This window comes from Perca flavescens, chromosome 17, assembly GCF_004354835.1.
Source record: "Perca flavescens isolate YP-PL-M2 chromosome 17, PFLA_1.0, whole genome shotgun sequence".
Lineage (NCBI taxonomy): Eukaryota > Metazoa > Chordata > Actinopteri > Perciformes > Percidae > Perca > Perca flavescens.
The window spans coordinates 3,956,739-3,978,525 of record NC_041347.1 but is presented as its reverse complement, the minus strand read 5'-3'; the positions used below and the strand labels follow the sequence as shown (position 1 = coordinate 3,978,525).

Sequence of the window (21,787 nt, the reverse complement as noted above, 5' to 3'; positions counted from 1 at the left end):
TTTCTATGTCAGAATCATGTGTAAGGTGCTCCAAACTGCTTCTTGTGGCGTGTAAAGCTTGTTTGCATCAGTAAAATAGCTTTACAGTCATTTCATTGAAGAATCTCTTATAAAGGAAGTTTTTATGTCAGAATCATGTTCAAGGTGCTCTAAACAGCTTCTTGTGGTGTTTAAAGCTTGTTTCCATCACTAAGATAGTTTTACAATCATTTCCTTGAAGAAACTCCTATAGAGATGTTTTTATGTCAGAATCATGTGAAAGGTGCTCTAAACAGCTTCTTGCGGCGTGTAAAGTTGTTTACATCGTTAAAATGGCTTTACAGTCATTTCCTTCAAGAAACTCCTATAAAGGAAGTTTCTATGTCAGAATCATGTGAAAGGTGCTCTAAACAGCTTCTTGCGGCGAGTAAAGCTTATTTGCATCATTAAAATAGCTTTACAGTAATATCCTTCAAGAAACTCCTATAAAGATGTTTCTGTTTCAGAATCATGTTCAAGGTGCTCTAAACAGCTTATTGCGGCGTGTAAAGCTTGTTTCTTTCACTAAAATAGCATTACAGTTTTTTCCTTCAAGAATCTCTTATAATTGAAGTTTCTATGTCAGAATCATGTTTAAGGTGCTCAAACGGCTTCGTGTGGCGTGTAAAGCTTGTTTCCATATCTGAAATAGCTTGTCAGTCATTTCCTTCAAGAAACTCCTATAAAGATGTTTCTTTTTCAGAATCATGTTCAAGGGTCTCTAAATAGCTTCTTGCGGCTTGGAAACAAGTTTCCTTCGCTAAAAGAGCTTTACAGTAATATCCTTCAAGAAACTCCTATAAAGATGTTTCCGTTTCAGAATCATGTTCAAGGTGCTCTAAACAGTTTCTTGCGTGTAAGTTGTTTCCATCGCTAAAAAAGATTTACAGCCATTTTCTTCAAGAAACTCTTAATATGGAAGCTTCTATGTCAGAATCATGTTCAAGGTACTCTAAACAGCTTTTTGGCGTGTAAAGCTTGTTTCCATCGCTAAAATTGCTTTACAGTTATTTCCTTCAAGAAACTCCTATAAAGATGTTTCTGTTTCAGAATCATGTTCAAGGTGCTCCACACAGCTTCTTGCGGCGTGTAAAGCTTGTTTCCATCACTAACATAGCATTACAGTCGTTTCCTTCAAGAATCTCTTTAAACAACGTTACAGCGTTTCTTGCCAGAAGCTCTGAAAAACCTTGAATCTTGAATAACCCTGTTTCTGTGGCCAGTTGGGGATGGTGCTCTGGGGGGTTGGTTATCACATATGTGAAGATTAATGTAGTTCAATCTCACTGCTTTATTTAACTTATATTCACGATGAATTGTTATGAAACTATAAAGGCTAGATTTTTTTCAGTACTGTAAATTCCTTTATTTTTACTTCTTATTAGGGAAAGGTAAAATGTCTTTTTATTCTTTGTTGAGGGAAAGGTCACCCAAAGTTGTTTAGTGTGGGTGGGGTGGGGGGGGGGTCACCCAACTTTTGTAATCATGAAACAGCTAAATTTCAAAGTGGCTTGTTATGAGTTTGCTGCCCCCTTCACTTCACTTCATGAGGTTTTTTTTAACATTAATATGCGTTCCCCCAGTCTGCCTATGGTCCCCCAGTGGCTATGAATTGGCGATAGGTGTAAACCGAGCCCTGGGTATCCTGCTCTACCTTTGAGAAAATGAAAGCTCAAGATGGGCCGATCTGGAATCTTGCTCCTTATGAGGTCATAAGGAGCAAGGTTTCTTTGCTTTGCCCACCCAGAGAATTTGCCCCACCCATGAGAGAGAGACATCATGGCTTTCAAACGAGCAAAGTGGCAGTTGGTCAAGGCCACACACCCACCCTCCACCTTACACCCCCCCTCCTCCTTAATAGCTACAGACACAGAAATGGCACATACTAAGGAAAGCTCATTGTGGGACTGGCTCTAGTGAGTGTAATTCTGCACCAAGGCTGAATTTTGGAAAGAGACTTTAGATACAGTATTATCACTAAGGTCTACATAAAAGCATCCAAAGAGCACCATGTCATGAGATCTTTAATTGTCGGGGCATTCTGTCACAGTCTGTCTATTGCCCTCCAAGACAGCCGGATTTGATTGTTAAATTGTTACAATGTAATTTAAAATCTGCTTTAAAAATAAACATATATGTTTTGGATATGTTTTAGATAATGTAATGCTAAAATATGCAATGACTGAGGAAGCCTAGTGACGAGTCCATGCAACCAGTTTGTGTGTTGAATTTGTTACCCAGTGTGGTTTGCTGTTCAAAAACAGCAACAGCACTGAGAGTCTGGGATATTAAATCACTCTGTCACGTTTACATTTCTTTTAAAGGTTTCAAGGTTTATTTTTCTTTTTCTCTCTGCCATTGATCTGCCTACTGTGTCCTTAGCCCAACGCTTTGCCACAGAGATAATTGCAATCAGACACATTTAGGGAAAACTGCACATACCTGCAAAACTTTATGGCCGTGTTTGCGTTGTAATATATTAGCATAAAGTCTTTTGTGAATCGGACCTCGAGACGGGACTGCTAGGGTCGCAAGAAATGAGCAATTTTTTACGTTGCCATCAGTGGCTGCAATCCAAGTCTTTGTGAATTAAACCTGTGAGTGTGCATAAAATTGGCATTGTGCATTCACATTTTGTTCTGCCCGTCACGGAATCAGAGAATGTCGGACCCAAATGCAGAGACAGACAGGCTGTGTTGAGCTTGAGGATTTAATAAACAATAATCCATAAAAAAAGAGTCCTGAAGATAGCAGGCAAAATACAAAAACAGGAACAGGCAGAATCCCAAAAACAGGGACAGGCAGAATCCCAAAGACAGGAATCACAAAAATACCAGGAATACCAAGACCAACAGGGACGACTACACAAACTCTCACAGAAAGCAATACAATGACCTGACAACAGACAAAGGAAACACAGATACTAAATACGAGTTAACGAGCAAACAAGGGAGAGGGAACAGGTGAAAGACATCACGGCGGAGCAAACAATCACAGGAAGTAAAACAAGACAACACATTCTTATGTGTTTCACTGTTCTCTTGAACAGTGAAACTACAAAATAAAACCAATAGAAAACATGAAACCAATTAAACACAGAAACTTGACACTGGACGAGAGGTGACACTGCCCTGAAATTTGTACTTGGGTACTGTTCAATTTGGGCTAACAGACTGATTACATGTTGTATTGGTTTCGGGCTTGCTCAGTAGCTTTATTATTAATAATTTCCATACATGTATACTGGAGAGCATGTTATTTTTTGTTATTCTCGACTATGACATAGCTCTGTGCCAGCTGCTCCTCCTCTCCTCTGCCTGTTTCTGCTCCCACAGTATCTTCTCCTTCCCGCTGCCCTGGGCTGCCTCCTCCTTTACTCTGGCAATCTGCTTTGCTGACGGTCAGCGGTGAGTGGTGACACACAGTGGGCTGCTTCTCAGAGTGAGCATGGCTCAGTGCTGGACCTGTCTCCATGACAGGCTTAATGAGGTTCTGCTCCTCTGCCTCTCCCTCTGTGCTTGCCTTTCTCTCTTTTTTCCTCCTCTCTCTATTTGTGTTTTGCTCTTCTCTCTTGTTTTCTTCTTTGCTCTTCACCTCCTCTTTGGTCTCCTGCACATGGGACTGACCCATCCTCTCTGCCAGCTTTCTCAGATCCTGCTCCTCATCCATAGAGCTCAGAGAGGGAAGCTTTGAGCTGTCTGGTCTCTTATTTTGTAGATCTGGGAAAATCAGAGTTTCACATTTATACTGCAGGCAAATTTTCAGTACAGCAAGTAACAAAACCTTAGTTGTCTAAGGCAAGGAACATCATTCAAAAGTGCATAAAGGGAAAGTCATCTTCTAGAAAGTGTTATGTAACAACATAATGAAAATTAGTGGGTAACGTAATAATAGACGTTATGTTGCCATAAAGTGCTGTGATGTCTGTAATTTGAATTTCTCTGGAGAGAACTCTGTTTTATCCATTAACGGTTACATTATTATAAAATTACATATACTGTGGTAAAGGGTTTTGCCCACCAATAGAATGTAGAAGTCCTTATGTAGAAGTCTATGAGAAAATGACCCTGCTTCTCAGTTGATATATTACCTCAGTAAACATTTTCATAATGAGTTTATGGTCTCAATCGCTACTTTCCGGTCTTTATCAATACAGCATAATGTTCATTAAGTAAATTATGGTCCCATTTATTCTTAAAATAGACGATAAAGCAGGAGGACAGAAGCTTAGCAATGCTAACCATGGCATGGTGTGTACATTAAAATAGCTTGTTCAGTGTTCTGCTAACCAAGTTAGCTAGATTCGGCTATTGTAGCTGGTAACTTTTGGGAAAGTGCAGATTTTGGGTGTACTACTGTACATGCAGATAAATGGCGGCAGTACCCAAAGGTCTGTGTTTACCCATTGGTAAATCTCCACTGGATGTCTTGCTCAGTTGAAAAATGTCAACTTGTGCAACTTTCCCTCTTTAGCCTTTAGCTTATCACAGCACTATTGCAACCACACTGGCTGGCTACCCAGCTCCACCTTCTCGTAAAAAATCGTCACATCCAGTTGCAAAAAACCAAGATGGCAACGCCTGTATCGCCAAACTCGAGGCCTCAAAAACGGCAGTCCACAATCCAATGGGTGATGTCACAGATACTACATCTACTATTGTGTGTGTATGTGTGTTTGTGTGTGTGTGTGTTACCTGCTACAGTCTGCTGCTGTGTCCAGGCAGGAGGTTCTGCTGTGGGCTGAGGCTCCTCAGGCTTAAGGCTCTGCTCTGCTTTGGATCCAGCTCTCAGTGGGATATGCAGGGAAATTTCCTGTGGACCACTGAGCTCACAATCAACTCTGCTTCCATCAGTTTTACTGATGCTGCTGCTGCTAATGGTGTCTCCTAGGCTGGTGGTCACACCACTGTTCCTGTCATTACAACTACTGCCTTTTCCATCGTCACCAAACACTTCATCAGCTTTGCTGCTATCATTTTTACAGAAGATAGTTTTAGCAGCAGCTTTGGGGACTTTAATACAATCTCTTTCGGGGAGCTCAGTAGCTTTACTGTCATCACTGTAATTATTAGTGCTGGTAGTATGAGCATCTTTACTGCTGCTCTTGCAGCTGTTTGCTCGTTGAGGTTCATCCAGTTGCACAGGGCGACCCCTGAAGACCAGGTCAGGGTAGGTCATCTGCATCTCCATAATAGACTGGTCTACGCTGATGAGATGGCAGTGTCGTGGCTTGGGCTGTGGTTTCACTGCAAGTCTGGTGTCCAAATCCTGACGTATCTGGAGAAATAAACAGAGCTGAGTTCAGTGTAGCCGGTTTGTTAAAGCTGGGTACTGTTTGTCATGTTAGGCTGTCTTTTGTGTGTTGATTTATTTTGTCATACACCTGCTCATTTTGTACCGTTTGTAATACAAGCAGTCTTGTCATTGCAGCTGTAATAGGGCCCATAGTCAAAGTATTACAGCAATACTGTGACCAAACAGTGCGCTTACAGTGCTTAATTGGTCCAAATCGTAGTTGGACCAAAATCAGGTTACCTTCAATTTGTAGATGCTGTCATGCCAACTAATTTCTTTTTTCCACAACTCAAGTCAAGTTTTTAACGTGAAATATGCTACTTAAAAAAAAAAAGATTATTAGTTTTTATTTTTATTTATAACAAAACACAAAACATACAGCTCACAGCATGAAAACATCCCCTCCCCCCCTGAACCCCCCAACTTGTCATCACCACTTACTTAGACAAAATTAAAGCTATAGTGTATAGTTTCTGTCTCCCCCATGAGGATTTCTAAGTTCTGACATCAACACAAGCCTTCTGTGATAGCGTGCCACCCCACACCCATCCTCCATGCAGTTACTTGTAACCAAGGAGGACACAGGATTAAAAAAACATGATGAACTCTTCAGAAAGGTAATAGAAAGAAGGGATTCAAGGTCATGTGACCAACAATCGCAATGGTCACTCAGGGCTAGACCTTCTCACCCACCTTTGTATTTTCATTGAAAAACCAGGTCTATTCCTTCGTCAATCGTTTTATTTGTTGCTACAGTGACTCAGTGAAATGCCTGCAGGCGCAAAAAAGCAGGTATTGTTGTTGTCTGCCCAGACACAGAAATCTGCTAACATCGGGAGAAGCACGTGACCAGCACCCGCTATATGTTGCAAGAGACTGAGCTCCGGCACTCACCTCCGTATTTCACTAAATAACCAGGTCTATTACTTTTTCTTTGACGCCAAATCATTTTGTCTGTTATCACGGTGACTCTGTGAAACGTCTGCAGGCACGAAAAAGCAGATCTTGTTGTTGCCTAAACTATCTACTCGTTCAGAGAAATTTGCTAGCATGGAGTGGTGGCTAACAGCAACTGATGTGAACACGTTCTCTAATATGGAGGAATTAATCGACTGGGTCTTGGAGAAGCAGCTAAGTGTGCTTAAAGGGGTGATAGAATGATTATATAGGGTATTTCACACTGTTCCTTATGGTCTCCTAATGGGGTATGTAACATTGGTTGGGCTGAAAATGGCCTGGTTGATATTTTATTGGCCTTTATGCATCCCTGTGATTTGTAACAATCGCTTTTCTTCCAAATATGGTATGTTCATAAATATTTAGATGAGCTGCACGCTGATTGGTTGAGCGAATTGCCATACGCACACATTAGAGCTGATTGGTTGAGCGAATCCCCAATACACACACATTAGAGACGTGACAGAATCTCATATTCCAGACACTGCAATGTTTCGTTACCAACTTCACTTCTGAGACTTTTTTAATGCGAGAAATCAACTATATAAAGCTCAAATATGGGCCGTTTTACGAAAATGTATGGCTAATTGAAAATTTGGTGTTGGACTTTAGGAGCTCCACACAGTCTGACGAGAAAGCGGCAGCCTGCTGGGCTCCATACCCAGCATAAAGGCACCCTTTGTGGATTATTGCACTACGGAGCTCCGCGGCCGGCTGCCGGCATAACTATAATATATTTACAGTTTGAATTTCGTCACGGCACTGATATCACAGCTACCCCAAGGTCTTACAAAGCTAACGCTGTGTCCGATTTGAATTTAAGGTGTGGTATCCTAACTGTACTATATTAACTTTAATATTAAGTTACAAGAATGCTTATCTGTAAACTATATCAGTTATTTAGCTACGAGGAATAATAGTTAATTTCCTTATACTGTTTCTGAAGTTAGTTGCTAATAACGGCTGTTCCAGAAGGAGGCGCTATTACATTGAGTTCTGAATCAGAGTATGTTCAGCTGACCGGATGTTCATGCTAGTTAAAAAAGACAGAAGAAGTTGCTTGCTAGCTGGAGACAGGTGAAAGTAACTTGTAAATATGTAATGCTGCCCGTTACATTAAACTTGCAAAGATATGTGGATGTTGTGGACATTCAGTTCTCATTAGAAAATACAACATAAGGTATTTTTATGAACTCAGGGTTTTTCAATTGAATGCATTTTTGTGAATGTCAGAGTTAGCTAGCTAGCTCTCATTGATGGACTCCAGCTCACCGCGGCTCTATCATTGAGACTTGCGGACAAGAGGCATTTATTTCCCAGATTAAATACCCCAACACACATATACATTATAAGATTAACTGGAACCTGCGGGTTGTGATAAGAGATTGCGGGCGTAACAAGCTCGCTGACCGCGCTCTCAGTCACTCACCGGCCGGCCGGTAGCAGGAAGAGGGGAGGGAGAACAGTGGGCTGCAGGCCCTGGAGCTCTGTCAGGGCAGCGGCGTGTGGTAGTCCAGTCACCCAGAAAAGGGTAAGTTTACGCGGGTATTGATCACCGGGCCGCCGGCCGAGCTCAATTGAGCTCACAGCAGGCCAGGGTCTGTGTTGGAGGACAGGCAGGGCAGCGATGTAGCAACCCAGGCAGCACCGGCTGCTGAACTCTGACACACAGTCGGACAAAATTTGCAATTAGCCATTTCGTAAAATGGCCCATATTTGAGCTTTACATAGTTGATTTCTTGCATAAAAAAGTTTCAGAAGTGAATTTTGTAATGGAATAGCAGAGATCTGATTCAGAAGACTACCTGATCTCAGGTCAGTTGTGTACCCTATTTAAATGTTGGGGCGTGACCGTTTTTGAGCTTATATGTATGTCCTATTTACCCACCGAACTGTCGTTATTCAACTATGACAGGATAAAATCGGTTTTGCATTCTATCACCCCTTTAAATCAGTGATCTGCAGCGCAGTGAAGGGAGTGCTGGCCGAAATTAATGCCTCGCAGCAACACATCGGGGCAGAACCTGAGATGCAGGAAATCATGTGAACTGGACCAATCTGACTGCGTCACACTTACGATCCAGCGGCTTTGGATGCCTGAAAGGATACAACACGAGCTACACACTAACACAACTCTGACATGTTCATCTGCCACGCTGCCCTGTGAGTGACCCACGGAGGGAGAGAGTTCGCCTTTGCTGCAGCCGCAGAAGAGGAGGACGGGCTACATATACAATACTTTTGAGGACACTTAATTAGGCTGAAAAAAAGGGAACATGGTGAATCCTGTGGATGCGCTATATAAGTTTCGTAACTAAGCATTAAAGCATGATTTCTCAACGGTACCGCCCCCTAGGGGGCGATTGGACAGTGTTGGGAGGCGGCTGAGAGAGTGATGATGATGGGGGGCATTAATCTATATAACTATTGACAGGACAGCTGAAGAAATGAAAGGGGAGAGAGAGGGGGAATGACATGCAGCAAAGGGCAGCAGGTCGGAGTCGAACCCCAGCCCGCTGCGTCGAGGAGTAAACCTCTATATATGGGCGCCTGCTCTACCAACTGAGCTATCCGGTCACCCATCCATCACAACTTTTAAGCCTCTGACAACACATACAATGTTCATTTGAATTTGAAATAAAATTAAAGCTGCAAGCAGCGATGGATGGGCCCTCATGCCCCTGCGCGTCAGGGTTACTGGCGGACGCCGCTCCTTGCTACCGTGCATTTGCTCACTCAGACACCGCAAATCGTCAACAATGAAAAGGGAACTCCCTGCTGAGTTCAATGATACCTCACACAAGATATTTATAGAGTCACAGCGTGTACAAAAAACAACGTAACATGAGACACAGCCGTCTTCTAACTGTAAACAAACCGGGAACTATATTCTCAAGCGAAGAATATAGTACTTGGGCGGAGTGATATGCTCGCAGCAAGCTTGTCTGAGAATATAGTTCCCGGTTTGTTTACTGTTAGAAGATGGCTGTGTCTCATATTACGTTGTTTTTTGTACACGCCAGACTTTAAAAATCACAACATGTAAATAGGAACATGTTGGCGTTATTTTGTCACTTTTGTCACAATTCAGAGCAGTAGGCTAGTTGGAACCAGTTACCTGCAGGATCTGTGCTGGGCTAAGCTAATGCTGGAACCATCAGACAGCGTTACAGCACGCACCGAGATGAGAAGGGTATGTATCGACTTGTCTTACTCTGGGGGTTACGGTGAATAAGCTAAATTCCCAATAAGTCGGCGTGTTCCTTTAAAATACGTAAATTTTCAAGTTTTCAAGTTTTGAATATGTTAAGCCCCTCAAAAAGGCAATTCATTTGCTGTAATAATAATAATTCCTTCAGTTTCAATAGGGCCTTCGCCGCTGTCAGCGCTCAGGCCCTAATTAAGTTTCTCTCTCTGGCTACCGGCAAATGATCTTCATAGCAACACCTATAAACAAACCCCGCAGCCGGCAGCTGTCAGAGTGGTAGAAACAAGGGGGTAAGCTTTGCTTCAGAACTCGAACCTCTATGGCTCCATTTTGATGCTACAACAATATCACCTCTCATTAGCATTTCATTGACTGCCATTCATTTTGACGTCACTTTGACAGCAAGTAACTTTACATCTGAAGCGTTTAAAGACTCATTTGTCCATTGTTTATTTCTAAAGAAACACAACAATGTATAAACGGCTCCATTACCTTGTACCTCATGTTATGGCCCCGTAGCAGATGTTTTTGTAAAATAGGCTAACGGCTCCCCTAATAGGCTCCCCATGTTTTGTTGTAAGTTTTTGTCAATAAATTCCTTCTTAACTGCATTTGGGTCCAAGCCTTGTCAATCCCTCAGCAATTCGTGACAGTTTTGTACATCTTTAAACTGTGTGAAAAAAACAATGCAACTAGCAGTGTTTGGTAAATTTGGTAAATGATAGATGTAATTTTATCAAATTTGAAAACAACCAATCAAACATGCTGTGCATTTAAAGATACCGTTGATCTGAAAAACACTTTAGATGTTAATGATAGCACTTTAAATACATTCATTTATTAATGTATTCCATTATTTAGTTTTAAAGGTGCAATATGTACTACTGACAGCTAGTGTTTAAAATTGTTACTGCAGTACAAATTCAAAATACTGGAGAGAGTCGTCTCCTCCGCCCCCTCCTCCCCAGACTCGTTTAAAAAACTTATTTCAACTTGTTTCCTTAATATCTGATGACACAGTGGGGTCACTTTTGGATTTATTACAGTAAATATCTTACATATTGGACCTTTAACATTATGAGTCAACTACTTTTGACAATTTTGGAAAATTATTTTTATACATTTGATCAGATCTGATCTAAAGCATACACCTGCATCATAATGGATTTCAAAAGGTAAAGCGGTATAGTTTCTCATTGTATGCTGCTGATATGATGAGTAACATATTGAAAAATAGCTGCTCCATTACAGTTCTCATATCCGGAATTTTTTTTTTTTTATTGTTGATGTTGAAACATATGTTGAACACAGCATGAAACCAAACTGTTTATTTATTTCTCCTTGGTCCCACTGCTTTGCTTTCAGCTCTTTTTCTTTCTTTTTCTCCTCTTTCTCAACACAGTCAACCTGTCTTACCTCTTTTCTATCATCCTTCTTCTTCTCCTCCTCTTCCTTTTGGCCTATTGTTGTCTTCTTGTCTGTGGGTTCCTCCAGTTTTGTAGGCCCCACTCTCCTCTGGAGGACCTCCAGCCACTCCTGCAGTGTAAGATCACAACTGTCACGTCAAAGCCATGAAATGAGACTGAGTTCCTGTGACCTTTGACCCTGTCCTATGGCTACCATTCATTTGCATATACAGTAGGTGTTGGGTGGAGAGCAGGGAGACACGCAGTATCACTATCATTTTCATATTCCATGGTAATAAGCCACGCTCACACTATGTACTCAATCATTGTTCAAAGCACAAATTCATTCAATATTATGATCCAAATGTATTCCTTTTCTGAAAGTCTGTCACAGTTTTACATGGATTCCGCTTAGTGCAGCCAGAAAATATATCTTCATTTGATTTTGTTTTATTGCAAGATTCTGGTTTTGTCTCCTTATTATGCATGCTACTTCTGTAAATATTAAAACTATGTCACGCAATGTGAGGGTGCGCCTCATTCAGTTCAAGATTAAGCATTGCTTCTAATGGACTCCCTCCAGATTGTTTAGAATTGGTCTGAAAGACACACCAAATTGTTGGAAATCTGAGACAGAGGACAGCCAACTACTTCATGTCTCATGGTCCTGTGATAAAGTCCAGGAATTTTGGAAAGTGATACATGACAACCTATGTTCGCAGGGACCCAGGTTCCATTCAGCCTAAGATTATTTGTTCTGGGAGATGGGTCAATCCTAAGCGGGATGGATAGGATCATAAGAAGCTGGGTCCAGACTAGTTTAATGATAGCGGAAGAATGAAGGGGTGCCGTCAATCCAGGAGTGGGCATAAGCTCATAAGAGATGGCTGTCATGTCTTGTCTCTGTGTCAAGTTTTTGTTTTAGTTTGTTTTGTGTTTTCTGTTTAGTTTTCCATTTCCTTTTTTATTTTTGAAATTTACCTTCTCGTCTCATTTCAGATCTGTTGACTTCCTGGTCTTTGTGTTCCTTCCCGCCTATGTGATTACCTGTCCCTGCCCCTATGTGTTGCACCTGCATCTCATTGTCCCCCGTCTTGTGTATTTAAGTTCAGTCTTACCCTTACTCCTGTGTGAGATTGTCTGTTTTCCTTGTGTGCAGCCTCCAGCGTTTTTCCCTGTTTCCAGTGTTCCTGAATCTACTGCTTGTTTTTCATGTTTTCCCTTTGCCTGTCGTTACTTGGACATTAGTGCTTTGATAAAACCATTCATCTTCTACTTACCTGAGTTGATCATTTGTCGGTCCATTTCCTGGTGTGCGTGATAATGGCTAGGGTGGCGGCGTTTGAAAAAATGTCATAGAAACAGTTTGCCAGATTGGATGTATATACTAGAATATGGGGAAAGTACCTAAACTTTCTGGAGGGCTCCTAAGAAGCTTTGTGCTGGGGAGAGACTTGTATATCTGTATTTGGTTTATTGTCTATTTTGTTGAATGGTCTGGAATATTGTAGTTGTGTAGCTGTCATCTTTTCTTAGTATATATCCACGACGTTCCACTTCCGGGATTGGTAGAGTGCTGTCAGAAATTCTGCCGGATGTCACTCTTTTCGGCCGGAAGTCCGTTACCTTTCACTTTCTTTGTGTTGGAATTTTACACTCCGGTGGATTTATTGAGGAAAATGATTAACTGCTCCTCAGATCTCGGCAGGGTAAATCCAGATAGCTAGCTAGACTAGGATTTGTCCATGTTGCCAGTTATGTGTTTTGTATTTTGTTAAAAAATAAAAAATTGTTAATCACAAAAAAGAAAAAAGAAAACACAAATTCCCACAGGGACTCATCACAGGGACTCAATCAATACACTACATAATTTACTGTGGTATAATCATTTGTTTGACTGGATTATAATATGGCAAATCTGAAACACGGTTGGATGGTTTCTGATTTTACCTGTGGTTCCACCTGCTCCACGAGCTCTAGGAGATGGTAACATTCCACCCTGGCGAGCAGCAGCTCAAAGCCCAGCAGCATGGCTCTGTCTGGGTTAGCATCCTCACTGAGTCTGTATTCACTGAAATACATCAAACCATTAGAGGACAACTGTGGAGAACGAGACAAAGTGATGAGAAAAGCAGAAAAAATACCCCTTTCACAGATTACAGAGGCTGGTTTGAATCCAACATGTTGGTAGCTTTCCCCATTTGCCTCCAATGATTTACTCCCTGATTTTGTAAGCGAACACCAACCCCCCCCCCCCATTTTCTACCAACTAACTATTGACATTTTAAAACTCAGTTTGAAGTTTGAAGAAACAAGACATATTGGCAATTTAACAGTTTCTTCATTTCACAAACAGGAGCATCCAACTGCCGTAGGCAGAATCTGGACCCATCACTGAACATAACGTTCCTCCACATGTTCAGGTTCCAGTGCACGTATTACTGACAACAGCTCAAACGGGCTCACTCCAAATAATGCTGCAACTTGGTTTTGTGGAACACCAGCTTGAAGTTGCTCTGTCGCAAGGGCCTTATCCAGATCAGTCAAACGCGGCATGCCGATTCTTGGAGCAGACACTTACTGACTGTAGCTGTAGTAGTAGGGCCAATGCTCACAGGTGGGGGTACCAGAAGCTCAAAACAAGTGTCAATAGTGTAATGGGAAAATTACATTTAAGCACAATTCCTTATATTTTTATGTTTAATTCATACTTTACTTCTCTCACAAATGCTGAAAGAGTTTATCTCATTTTCCACATGTAGATTTTGATTCTAACTTTGTGAGACATCCAGTCTGGAACATTATGTGAGCCTGAACCGATAAAGGTACAAGGTCACCCTAAAACTATCTCTAGTTTTCCCATGCCAGTTAAGATGTAACTGGGGGGTGAAAGTCATACAGGGAGGAGGAGGCGAAATGGCTACAAGATGTCTCTTGCATTTCTCTGATTGTCTTCATGTGTATCAGATTGCCTGTAAGAACTGTAGCGTCATAATAATCTAAGTGCGTGTGTGCTGTCACTCTGAAGATGCATATAAGCCTAGTGTTCTTGTTCACTCATTTGAGAAACTGACTCCACACTGGGCTGCGGCCTTTTGTGAAATCATGTTGATCCTATATTTGCAAATATATCTTTCTTAATAAAATACAAAAACCCAACTTGGTTTTAGTCTCAGTCTGTCTTATTTGTTTCAATTTACTAAACTCTGAAAACTCTTCCCCCTGCTGCAAAGGAAACTTCCACTACAATAGCAACAGCAAAATAACCTGTTTGGCAATGGCAGACAAGATTTGGCAAATTTTTCACATACTCCGCGTTGCTGCTCATCCCACAAATGCATGTTCCTTACAAATGGGGCACCATTTGAAAGAGAACTAAACAGGCTATCCAACAGTATAAGATGTATTGCCAAAAAGCATTGTTACCACAGAGAAATAATTACCAAACACGAATTTCCTTACTTTTTGTGCTAAGTTTATAATATAAAATATAATTGAAAACATTCACAAGGATATGAAGGCCAGGGTTTGCACATATTTTAAAATTAGATTTTCATTTTTCACAAACAAACTTAAGAGGGAACATATTAACACTTGAGGCTTATGGTATTATCTCTTAGCTGCCATTTTCTTGACATGCTTAGCCATAGAAATGTTAGGTATATCTCACATAACACTTTTGTTCAGGTATTTCACTGTTTACAAGTATGTGTGTATGCTGTATGTTTCTCCTGGCATTGAGACACTAAAGCATCTGTAAGAACAGCCCTTATTACTTGTTTAAATTATTGTCACTCATTCTGGTTCTTATTTTCCTTGTTCCCTACCTTTGTGGTGTGTCCGGATGGGGCAGGTAGCCAATACAGGCCAGGACCGATTGAATGGTAGAACTGCTGAGAACTGGCAGGAGACGGTAAACAAATGGACCTGTAAAAGTCTGAAGAGACACAGAGAGACAGAAACTGATTTAATTAATCACTAAATAAAGAAACGGTCTTTGTCAAGGATCTTTTAATATTTTGTACATTAAACAATTGTGACCAAGATATGTAGTGAGTTGGACATTTTATATGTAATGGGTGTGACGTCATGGCCCTGTGAAGGGCGGAGGTTATTTAGGGACACCGGTAATATTCTCTCTCTCTCTCTCTCTCTCTCTCTCTCTCTCTCTCTCTCTCTCTCTCTCTCTCTCTCTCTCTCTCTTTCTCTCGTTGAGCATCGCCATGGTACATCGGCAAGAATGTATGAATGCACAATTTCATACACATTTCATGAACACATTGAAGGCAAAGGTAGATGATGAGGCTTATTTTCATCTTTTCTTTGCAGATAGATATGCTTTGATGCACTGATGTCAGGCAGGCTTGCTAGTTGCTTTTAGTCTGAGTCTGTGAGATAACCAAACTTCCTTTGAATATAACGTGCAAATAAATAGTATATATATATAATTATATATATATATATATATATATATATATATATATATATATATATATATATATATATATATATATATATATATATATATATATATATACTCACCTAAAGGATTATTAGGAACACCTGTAAGATTTCTCATAAATGCAATTATGTAATCAACCAATCACATGGCAGCTGCTTCAATGCATTTAGGGGTATATATATATATATACAGTACAGGCCAAAAGTTTGGACACACCTTCTCATTCAATGTGTTTCTTTATTTTCATGACTATTTACATTGTAGATTCTCACTGAAGGCATCAAAACTATGAATGAACACATGGAATTATGTACTTAACAAAAAAGTGTGAAATAACTGAAAACATGTCTTATATTTTAGATTCTTCAAAGTAGCCACCCTTTGCTTTTTTTGATAACTCTGCAAACCCTTGGTGTTCTCTCAATGAGCTTCATGAGGTAGTCACCTGAAATGGTTTTCATTTCACAGGTGTGCTTTGTCAGGGTTAATTAGTGGAATTTTTTCCCATATTAATAAAAAAGCAAAGGGTGGCTACTTTGAAGAATCTAAAATATACACATGATTTCAGTTATTTCACACTTTTTTGTTAAGTACATAATTCCATTTGTGTTCATTCATAGTTTTGATGCCTTCAGTGAGAATCTACAATGTAGATAGTCACATACATCATTTTTAGGGCCAGACCGATCATCGGTCACATTTTAGCAGAAAATCCTTCAGCTACAAAGCTAATTAAGATCATCTCCACACAACTCTCTCTGTATTTCTCAGTATGACAATGTTCAGAAGATTGTGGTGTCTGGTGACTTTACCATGCAGAAACTCCAGTGAAGATAATTACATTCTCTGAAGAGTCCATGTTTTTTTTAATCCTCCGTGTCATCCTTAGCTACTAGCAACTGCGTGGAGAAGAGGTGGGGGCTGTGCGTGGTCACAGAAGAACTTGTATCATGTGGACCTGCCAACCGTTTTGTTGTCATTACTTAGAATTCCTCATGGGGGCGGCAGAAACTACAATGTAGGACTGTTGGAGCGAATACCGAAAGTCGAATATAATTTGAATAGTAAAAAAATCAATACTATTCCAAAATTGAAATTACTATTTGAATGTGATTTTTATAAATATGTTGGCCAACGTTAGCTAATCTCCCTCTTCTTGCCTTGGCCTACCCACATGTGTCACTCATGTCACGTCTTATGAACAATAATTTAGCGGGAGTGAGAAACAAGGCATTGTAAGGTCTAAGCTAACGTTACGTACCGAGTTAGTTACGTTATCTGCGGCTGGAAATCGGAAGAAGGATGGGAAATAGTTTTAACATGACTTTAAAATCGTCATCCACCTAGCCAAAGTGCTTATGTTAACATTAGTTAGCTCGTTCTTGTTTCCTAACTGCGTCGCGAGTTATAGTAACGTTAGCTTAGCTGGGAGCTTCATGGAGAAAGCTAAAGTTCATGTTAGCTGCCCTACAGCTGTCAGAGTTAGCATTGACTTCATATATTACCTTCTAACAGCTGTATTCTCAGTAAAGTGACAATCTGCAAGAAACAGGTTGCCTATAAATCACTAAAATACTAGTGACAGCACCATTTGGCTTAGTTATTAATGCTGTTAGCATCGTTTGTTACTTAGTTTATGACAAATCATTTCGCCTGTGCTTTCTAACATGATGTCATTGTGCCAACCAAGCACCGTTAGATAATGTTTCATGACAGAGTTCTCTGTTGATTTGTGTTTGTCGCTGTGTGCTCGTGGTGGAAAATGAATGTAAACTGGAGTCCCTCCAGTGGACAGAATGTGTAACAACAACCACATGCTTATAGTGGCATTGACAATGCATAAGCTTGAGTAGTGTAGTAGGCCTACATATTAATAAAAGGCTGCATTTGAGCATTAAATATTGGAATATTATTTGAATATCAAAAAAATGAAATTCGAATGGTATTATAGAGGAAAATTGACAGCTAAACTACACACTATAGCTTTAAATTAGCTGGAAACCTCATTTGTTCTTACCAGTGTGTCGATTTTTACTTCGTCTATAACAATCGTTCCCAAAACGTCACAGTAAATGTCGAAAACATATTCTTTGTAAATCTTTACAATCATTCTCCGAAAGAAACTTGTTGCACGATCAAAATGTTCTTAAAAAATTGCCATTTTCAAATCAGGACCAGATCTAGGCATAGGCATTCTAGGCATGTGCCTAGGGCCCATTTGCCACTATGGGGCATGTGGGCACAGTAAGAGGGAAAAGTCAAAATATATATTTTTTTATTGTTTTAAAAATAATTTTAAAATGTAAATTTTATGCTATTGCTGTCTCATAAAGCTTAATTGTCCGTGACATTCAAAAGTCATGCCTGTAGGTGTCATTTTGTTAAAATATTTAAGCATGTGGAATTGTTGTATACCAATTGCAAAAATAGTATACTATGACAATAAATAGATTAGTATATTGTATAGTAGATACTATACACATTTAGTATACAGTAAAGAATTGGGACACAGCTAATGGTTCTAAATCATCAGCTGACATATACACCAATATGATATAGGCATCTGTTATAAGCTAATGTCAGCTGACATCAGCGGCCAACTTATCAGTCAGGTTTTACTTGTACAAGTGAAACTTTTGGCCTGGCACTGTCAGACATTTTGGATTTAAAATTGTAGTTTTCTAAACTCCTAACTATATTTGTGTCGGTGTCACATTGTTAAAATCACTCTAGACTTTCAGGCGTTTCCTCATTCAACAACATCCTGCACATAAACAGGAACTGGAACAACTCATAAGAGAATCTGCAATCATTACAGGAGTTTCATTGGAAAAAAAAATAACCATCTACAAAAGGAGACTCTACAAAATTAGTTTTAAAAGTTTATCATTTTGGAAGTTATTAGATCTTCCAGTTATTGGCAATTTGAGAGCATATGACAATTAAACACTATAACATCTCTAGCTTAAATAATGGATTTCAAGTTATTGCCATATCTGCTATCTAGATGTCAGTCAGTCAATCAGTCCAACATATTAGTCAACACACACACACACACACACACACACACACACACACACACACGGGAAAGATTCAAGAAACTAGGAAGCAGCACTGTTGGGCTCAGAGGACAATTAAAAGACAGTTTAAGTCAGAGCTGGAGATTACTCGACAACTGGCATGTGTTCAAATATCCAATTACACTCTTATACATCATGCATAAGACTCTGGGATTTGTATGGTCCTTAGAGGAGAATTCTCTGTAACAGTAATGCTTTGGTACTATGACAAAATCAAGGATTGTAGCTTTAAAACCATCGGGAGAATGAAGGATTCTTATTCAACTGGTGAGTCTTGTTGTAAGTGTCTGTTTTTCATTGTCTGAAGAGAGGAGGTCTTGGGTACAATATTATCTTTGAATCCTTAAATCCTCAAGTATTTTTTTAATGAAACGTGGCATATCTTTACATGTATGATGGCAATGTTCATGCATTGTGGCTTGCAACCAATCAGAATTGGGTATTCACACAGACCTGGTACAAACAGCAGTATTTCAGTGCAGACAGACCACTGTCCTGTTCTGGAAGTCGTTAGAAGTCTATGAGATTGTCATGGTTAAATAATTCCCTCCATGCTGCCTAATACCTCCATACTGTAATCCAGTTTGTTCTGTGTGCTGTTACCTGGACGTGCAGACACTCACTGTGATAAAGACCGTTTTAGACATGAAAAAACTGTGTTGAAATGAGATGGTATTTTGCCAGGTTCGGGTATAAACAAAGATAAAAGCGGTTTGTCTGTGTCTGTGTCTGCTGGATGGAGCATTTGTTTTATAACACTTCATCCATTACAGTAACATTTGATAAGTTGATGGAATATGAAGATCCTATTTCTGTTTGTTTTGGAAACTTTCATAGGACTGGGTAAAACAGGTAATATTCTCTCTCTCTCTCTCTCTCTGTCTCTCTCTCTCTCTCTCTCTCTCTCTCTCTCTCTCGTTGAGCATCGCCATGGTACATCGGCAAGAATGTATGAATGCACAATTTCATACACATTTTATGAACACATTGAGGGCAAAGGTAGATGATGAGGCTTATTTTCATCTTTTCTTTGCAGATAGATATGCTTTGATGCACTGATGTCAGGCAGGCTTGCTAGTTGCTTTTAGTCTGAGTCTGTGAGATAACCAAACTTCCTTTGAATATAACGTGCAAATAAATAGACGGAAATATATCAAAGTCCCCTGAAATAAATTAAAAGTAAAACATATATTGAACTATAATGACTAATGAATATGTTTATATATATTGCCTCATTTATGTATTTCATGATGCCATATTTATGTAAAACGGTAAAAAAAAAAAAAAAAAAAAAGATCAGTCTCTCAGGAAGTTAGGCTACAGTTTCCCTCAATTGCAGCCTGGGTTAAAGCAAAACTGGTAGGCTACACCGGTGCTACTCATGGATGTATTAAGAGAATGTGCTACTGCCTTGGAAATGCAACATCCGTCTCAGAATATGAAAAAAAATGGCATTTTTTTCATTTCTGTTTTCTAGTGATGTAATTTTTTGTTATATGAAATAGGAAATGAAAATCGAAGCACGTTTAAAATTTTCACATTCCCTTTTGACAAGGAAAAGGAAAAAACGCCTTGTATTTCAATTTTAAAACGAAAATCAAATAATAGTAATAATAATAATCTAATAATCAAATAGTTTTTTAATACATGTCTATGAAATGAAAATCGAATGATCAAAACATACACAGACCCTAACAGCATTATGAAGGATCCCTTCATTCAAAGTCGACCGAAACAAAATCCGTCTTGGTTAGTACTTCTACTGTTCCAACAATCACCACTCTGGTTTGGTTGAAATAAACCCTTAATTTACCAATTTACATGTGGTAATATGCTGGCCTAAACGCTTATAGTATTGCTTATGTAAATGGAGTCTGGTGAGTTCTGTTTCTGGTTAAACAAAAAGGATTTTACTTTTTAACAAAGAGGTGGACCTCTGTAGGGATCCTTTTCATAATGTTGTCAGAATAATAATCTGAGCCTGTCAGTGCAAAAAACAGCACATTTAGTGAATGGAAATTAAAGGTGCACATGCCCTGAGTGGTTACATTGCAGCCTGTATTGCGGCTGCCGGCTGGAGCGGTATTGCTCAATACTGGACTTATTTCAAAAAATGTTGTTCCCAATAGTCACTTAGACACAAAAAATGGGAAAATATGGCCCAGGTTGAAAAATACCAAAGTTACCCTTTAATATGCCCAGACAGCTCATTTTTGCTCTGGGCCCCTCAACAAATTAATCTGGCCATGCATGATTTCGACTTTCTTCGACAGTTTTATTTTATTTTTTATTTATATATTTTTTTCTTCAACACTTGGTGTTGTTGTATCTAATGAAATGGAAGCCTCTCTGGGCTTTTAACTGTCTTACTTGATTTGCCAGATTTTTAAAGGAAGCTTTCTTATAATGCAGAAACATTAGCCTACAGCTTTAATTGCAGCACTTAAAAAGTTGTCCAGTATTAACTTCAGTATTGTGACCACATTGTTCTACAACGGAAATTAATAAGCTACAGAGAGCTTTAAACTTTGACCCAGAGCAGCACACGTCTTTTGAATTCCAGACATGGCATGACATAGCTTAATTAACTAAGTTACCTGAAAGGGAATGGCAGAAGAAAGAAAGAAAGAAAGAAAGAAAGAAAGAAAGAAATCTACCTTAAGTGTCTTGATTTCCTTCTTCCAAGGTTGAAGGAATAGATTGACACAGAGAGTTTCCAGCAGTTCGGTGGCTTTGATAAAAGCAGACAGATGTTCCCTGCAGTCTGTGGTCAGAGATTTACAATCATGCCGTACAGCCTGGTAGAAAGGGAACACGGTGAAAGACCCTCTGGGTTCTGGTTCCGTCAGAAGATACTGAGCCGCCTTCTTCAGCAGGCAGGCGTCGCGGCACGGCCGAACCTCTGGACACAGCTGGAGACAGTTCACATAATCCTCATAGAGCTCCTGGCGGGAAACCTTCGCCTGTTCTTCTGTTCTGCTACCGTCCTTCATGACTGTCTCACACACACAAACTACCAGCTAGAAGGAGGAAGTAGTAGGCTATAGGCCGATAACCGTCAAACAACCTGACGAGGAAGTGAAAGTGAGAGCAACTTTCTTTGTCACCATATCTCTTTTTTTCTCTTCCCTTCATAGCCTAGTGCATGACAGTTTAAACGTTTTTCAACAGCAGGTAGAGCCTATTTCTCCACTAGGCTATTTAAAGTAGGCCTATAGCCTACACCCGAGAAAAATACCAATTAAAATAGGATAGTATAGCCTAAAATAGGCTAATCTTGTTAAATTATTGCAGTGTAATTGTAGCCTATAATGATAACTGTAAAGTATAGCCTAGCCTACTGCTATTTCTGATTTTGTTA

The 21,787-nt window shown here is 39.7% G+C and overlaps 1 protein-coding gene across 1 annotated transcript; it reads right to left on the bottom strand.

The window, feature by feature from the left end:
• Window positions 1-2,714: 2,714 nt before the first annotated feature.
• Window positions 2,715-21,530, bottom strand: LOC114572577 (uncharacterized). The gene is made up of 6 exons (XM_028604260.1): window positions 21,084-21,530; window positions 14,712-14,821; window positions 12,835-12,955; window positions 10,895-11,014; window positions 4,713-5,295; window positions 2,715-3,737 (listed from the first exon to the last, which is right to left on the bottom strand). Exons 1-6 carry the CDS (start codon window positions 21,417-21,419, stop codon window positions 3,274-3,276), a joined length of 1,734 nt encoding a protein of 577 aa, XP_028460061.1. The 5' UTR covers window positions 21,420-21,530; the 3' UTR covers window positions 2,715-3,273.
• Window positions 21,531-21,787: the final 257 nt, after the last annotated feature.